Here is a 5,815-nt window from a genome sequence, read left to right on the forward strand (position 1 = left end):
ATTCTTATTAGAGCACGGAATTGCTATCCATAAAGATTCTATTGAACATGTTGATTCATTTAAGTTTTTTACTTCATTTGTCTCTAACTTTTCTTTCACATATAGTGCCACTCTCCCACCCGCATGACCTCTTCTGTCCTTGGGATAGATTTTGTACCCCGGAATGATTGTGTCACATTAATTGTCCTCACTCCACCAGGTTTCTGTGATGCCTATTATATCAGTATCCTCCTTTAACACGAGGCACTCTAGTTCACCCATCTTATTATTTAGACTTCTAGCATTTGTGCACAAGCACTTTAAAATTTTGACACTGTTTGTTTCTCTGCCCTTTTTTATGTGACTGTTTTTCATCTCATCTGGCCCATACCTTATCCTCTTCCATCCTCTCCTCCTGACTCAAACCTAGAGAATCTCTGTCAATAGACTCTACTCTAAGAGACATCTCTGTCCGATCCATGTACTCCTCTTCATTGATCGACTTTCCCCCATATAAACTTAGAAGATCCACAGCATGGACACGAAATTAGTAAACTCGACAAAATGCTACTACACACTGCCCATTGCTTCCAGAGGATACCTAGCAGTGTGGTGGCAGAGTGGTGGGATTGCTCTCCAAGGGGTTTCTGACAGGCTTTGCCTTGCCTCACTGAACCTTCCCCCAGTACGTGATCACGTCTGATCTAGACTCATGGAACCGTGAGTCACACCCTCCAGAAGGCTGGCACAGCCGAAGTTGCTGCACTTGTGCTACGTTAGGGATCTGGCAAGACTGAGAATTGTTTTATGTCTCTGGAAAACCAGGCGGAGGGTAACTACTCCCTTCTGCTGGAATAAGCCATCACAAGCACATGGTACCCCAGTGTGGCATTGTCACGCCAACCAAAACTATGACACAGTCTTTTAATAGAAATACTTGATTTCTCCAGCACAAACCAGACGGCCCGATTAACAGTCACAGGCTTCCAACAGATCCCTCCCAAGTTCTTCTTCATGGCTAAAAATCCCATAAAATGGATATTTGCTGGAATTAATTTGTCAGGACTCAGCTGCAAACAATTGGGGACCCTTAAAAAACTGGCATCCCTCAAAGCTTCCTGCCAAGTGGCTTAGAATCCAACAGGGTTAGATGAGGTTGTACCAAACCCTGCAGAGATAACGCAAGGTCCTAGTTACAATTCCCTCCTGGGGCCATGGCTTTTTCATACATTCTCAGGCTATTGGGAGCATCTGCCCTGACCACAGCCCCCCAAAGATTGCTAGCACAGATCTGTGAGATAAACCCATCTCCCCTCCATGTGTAGCAGCAGCCCCCAAAGCCACCTCAGTGGTGGGAGTCATTAGGAAAGAGACTGATAATACCCCATGACCTCTGTATGAATCCACGGCATGACCACACCTTGACTAGTGCGTGCAGACGTGCTCACCCCACCTCGAAACAGACATTTTAGAATTTGAAAAGCTGAAGAGAATTAAAAAAGAATTAGATTAGGGGCAGGAATAAACTTCTCTATGAGGACAGATTTATAAGACTGGGACTTTTCTACTTGGAAAGCAACCACTCGGAGAGGGGGGATGTTGCTTTCCAAGCAGAAAGCATGACTGCTGCAGAGAAAGTAAATAAGGAAATGCCAGTTCCACCGTCTCATAACACAAGAACTAAGAGTGACCCAAGAAAAGGACAGATTTATAAGACTGAGACTTTTCAGCTTGGAAATCAACGACTCGTGGGGGTATGATAGAGGTCTCTAAAATCATGACTGTTGCAGAGAAAGTAAATGAGGAAATGCCAGATCGACCTTCTCATAACACAAGAACTAAGAGTGACCTTACAAAAGTAGTAGGCAGCCCATTTAAAAGGACCCGAAGGCAGTGTTTCTCCACCCAGCACAGGGTCAGCCTGTGAAACGCCTTGTTAGAGGACGTTCTGAAGGTGAAGACCATTACAGGGTTCAAAAACAAACTAGATATGTTCACGGAGGACAGGTCCATCAATGGTCCTTAGCCAGGATGGGCAGGGATGGTGTCACTAGCCCCTGTTTGGCAGAAGCTGGGAACAGGCAATAGAGGATGGATCACTTGATGATTCCCTGTTCTGTTCTGTTCATTCCCTCTGGGGCACCTGGAATTGGGCACCTACAGTGGACAGGATCCTGGGAGGGATGGGCCATTGGACTGACGCAGTCTAAACGCTCTTATGTTCAGATCATTGAGTGTTTGGGCCAATCTGTAATAAGAACATTTATACAATAGGCCTTGGGGCTGATCCTGCATGGCCATGCCCTTGAGAATATGCCTTAATTTATCCCTTTGCCATGGAAAGATTTGGGCTGAGTGTACTTGTGTGTGTGTGTAGGTGGGCATGACCCTACCTATGTGTTAGCATCGTGAGCCTCACGTCCGATGGGAAAAGAATCCAGGTGTCCGGGAGAATCTAAGGCAACAGACACATCTTGGGTAGAAAGTCCATGCCCAGAGAAGCGATGGAGCCATGGCTGGACTCACATGCCCCAAGTCAGAACTTTCCTCCCTGCCCTCCTCAGGGCCGCAGCCACATCCTTGTTTCTCAGACTGTAGATGATGGGGTTTAGGGTGGGCACCAATGCTTTGTCCAAGAAGGTCACTTTCTGGTCATAACCGTGGGTGTTGCTAGAGTCTCGGCGGAAATAGAGCCACATCACGATGCTGAATTTGAGCAACACCATGGTCAGGTGGGAGCTGCAGGTGGAGAGGGCCTTGTGCAGGCCTTGGGCAGAGCGCAGGCGGACCACAGCAACCCCAATGCGGACATAGGAGGCCAGGATGAAGGCGAAAGGGCTCAGCCACACCAAGACAGCCTCAGTGGTGGTCACCAGCTCAATGGTGAGGGGCCGGGTGCAGGAGAGGAGCAGGAGGGGCGGCAGGTCACAGAAGAAATGCTGCAGGCTGTTGCCGCAGTAGCTCAACGTGGCAGCCCTGAGAGTGTGCAGCAGGGCGTGTGCAATCACCACGGCCCCTGAAGCAGCCACCATCTTGAGGCACAGGGACCGTGTCACCACGGCGGCGTAGCGCAGCGGGTCGCAGACGGCCACGTAGCGGTCGTAGGCCATGGCAGCCAGCAGGTAGTTCTCCATGTTGCCCACAGCGAAGAACATGAAGAGCTGGGCCATGCAGCTGGTGAAGGAGATGGCCCGGTGCTGGGTCAGGGCGTGCACCACGGCCTGGGGCAGGGAGATGGAAGCGAAGCTCATGTCCACCACAGCCAGGTGGCTGAGGAGAAAATACATGGGGCTGCAGAGCTGGGGGTCAGTCACCACCAGCCCCAGCAGCAGGGAGTTGCTGGCCAGGTTCACCAAATAGGTGACCAGGAGCACCACGATGATCAGCAGGTCCTGCTCTTCGGAGAGTCCCAGGAGCACAAACTCGGAGACGGACGTCCAGTTGCCCTCGTCCATGGTGGGGGCCGAGGCAGCACCTGAGCGGGGCAGAGAAGGGAGTTGACAGTCATGTGACGCGCTGACACATTCCGCCTGTCGCTTGTTGGAAGCCAAGTCCTGTTCGGTTGTCTTTGGGGAAAGGTTTAACAGCTCGATCTTGATTTAAACTGTCCCACAATGGAGACTCCCATTCAACCCTGGCTCCGTTCTGCTCATCGGCACAGACCGTCGCTGTGTCAACGTGCAGCGTCCCTGTGGTCTGACCGTGCATCGCTGGGACTCATAGACTCTGAATTCTGTGTTCCTCTGCCTGCCAGACTGACACCCTAGCTCTGGCCAGCCAGCAGCCTTTTGAGTGCGAGAGGCCAGTCATCAGGTTCCCCTCTGTCTTCTTTTGTCTAGGACAATCCTGCCCCATTTTTCTAACCTGCCGGGGCAGGATTTCTAAACTTTTCCCCTTTGTCTGTTCTCCCCAGACTCTCTCCCATTTGCCCACAGCTTGGCTGGACACACTGGTCCACGTGAGAGCTCACCAGTGCCAAGCAGAGCGGGACCCTCCCCTTCCATATCAGACCCACGATGCTCCTGTTCCCACCCCAGCCTGTGAGCACAGTATTGTCAGAGCTGCTTCACTCACAGTCACTCTGAGCTGTCACCCTCAGAACCCTGTCAACTGTGCTGTTCCCTGCCCAGTTAGTCCTCAGTTTGCAGCTACATCCTGGACTTTCCCTCCCACAGGACTTTTCATAAGAAGGGTGTCATAAGAAGGAGGGAAAAACTTGTTCATCTTGGCCTCTGAGGATGGAACAAGAAGCAATGGGCTTAAACTGCAGCAAGGGAGGTTTAGGCTGGACATTAGGAAAAAGTTCCTAACTGTCAGAAATAAATTGCCCAGGGAGGCTGAGGAATCCCCATCTCTGGAGATATTTAAGAGTAGATTAGATAAATGTCTATCTGGGATGGTCTAGAGAGTATCTGGCCCTGCCATGGGTGCAGGGACTGGACTGGATGACCCTCTTGAGGTCCCGTCCAGTCCTAGTATTCAATGATTCTATGATTCTAAGTGAAGTATTTCAACCTTGTCTTTTTTTCAGTTCTGCCTCGTTGAATTCAGACTGTGCCTCCAATTTGCCAAAGGGGCATCCAAGTAAATCCCTGAAGCATGACACTGATTTCTAGTCACTGTTGTACTATCGAGCTGCTCCAAATGTGACAGGCGCACCTAAGGAAATGCAGGTAATCCTGTTCTCAGCAGGGCCCATATAGGGGTGAAAAAGTCACAGATGAAGTCCAAAGTGAGATGGAAGGTAGGTGCTGAAATAACCATCCGCTTGGGAATCAATGGAACTGGCATGAAGGGGGCGGGAAGGCTTGGTCAAGTGGAGAGAGTTCATACCAGAGCACCAGAAATGCCTGAAGGATCAGAAAACCTGTTTGATTGTGAGACATGCCAGGCGCTCAAGCTAGTTAGTGGAACAAAGAGAAGGTGAAAGGGCAACTTGATCCCAGGCTAGAGATACCAACATGGGGAAAAAAATTGCACAGCGGCTCTTGGGTCCAGCAGAGAATGGTCTGACCCGAGCCAGTGGCTAGAAACGACAGCTAGACACAGCGGCTGTGACAGCAGGGATGCAGGACACCGGAAAAACCTACCTGAGAGACCAGAGGGGCTTGGTTTGCTCAGTTCATTGAAGAGCCGGAGAAGAGGGGACTTGGTACCAGTTTGGAAACATGCTCACAGCCCTTTATCTGCATCTGGGTCCTGCCTGCAGCTCTGCCCCTCCACAACGCCTCATGGGAAATGTGGCCTCAGCAGGGGCTCGGGAACATGTTGGACTCCAGAAAAGTCTCCTGTGCAGAGAGGATAGAGAGCTGAGTGGTGTATAAAGTGCAAGCGGGACCATGATGCAATGAAAATGGGACAGAGAAAAGAGCTTGAGGGATTCTGTCCTCCCTGTCACCTGGCCTAGCAACAAAGAGAAAGCCCATGACATTGCATTCAAATATGAACCAAAGACATAGTCACACATTCAGGAAGTAGGAACTCATCGCCGCAGGATGGTTTCCAGGCTGAAACCTGGATTAAAATGAAAAGAGGGAATGGACATTTCCAAAGCTATGAGGAATATCACTCAAACAAACAAACGGTTGTGGGAGGGATATTAAACCTCATGATTCGGGGTGTTACGAAACCACTAATGGTCAGGAAGTAATTGCAATGGGAGTAGGGTTGATCCCTACTTGCTTCTTCAGCTTCTTAAACCTTGTGGCATTTGCTCAGCTCGGAGATGGATTCTGAATTGGAGGGGGGTTTGTTTTGACCCAGTCTGGCCATTTCTACACCAGAGACCTCCTTCCAACTCACACACAAGCACTCAGACATCCTCCATGAGACATCT

General features: G+C 50.1%; 1 protein-coding gene across 1 annotated transcript; it reads right to left on the minus strand.

The window, feature by feature from the left end:
* Window positions 1-2,501: 2,501 nt before the first annotated feature.
* Window positions 2,502-3,434, minus strand: LOC102451321 (olfactory receptor 1f45-like). Its single transcript, XM_075915082.1, has 2 exons — window positions 3,297-3,434; window positions 2,502-3,200 (listed from the first exon to the last, which is right to left on the minus strand). Exons 1-2 carry the CDS (start codon window positions 3,432-3,434, stop codon window positions 2,502-2,504), a joined length of 837 nt encoding a protein of 278 aa, XP_075771197.1.
* Window positions 3,435-5,815: the final 2,381 nt, after the last annotated feature.

Source organism: Pelodiscus sinensis, unplaced genomic scaffold, assembly GCF_049634645.1.
Source record: "Pelodiscus sinensis isolate JC-2024 unplaced genomic scaffold, ASM4963464v1 ctg34, whole genome shotgun sequence".
Classification (NCBI taxonomy): Eukaryota; Metazoa; Chordata; order Testudines; family Trionychidae; genus Pelodiscus; species Pelodiscus sinensis.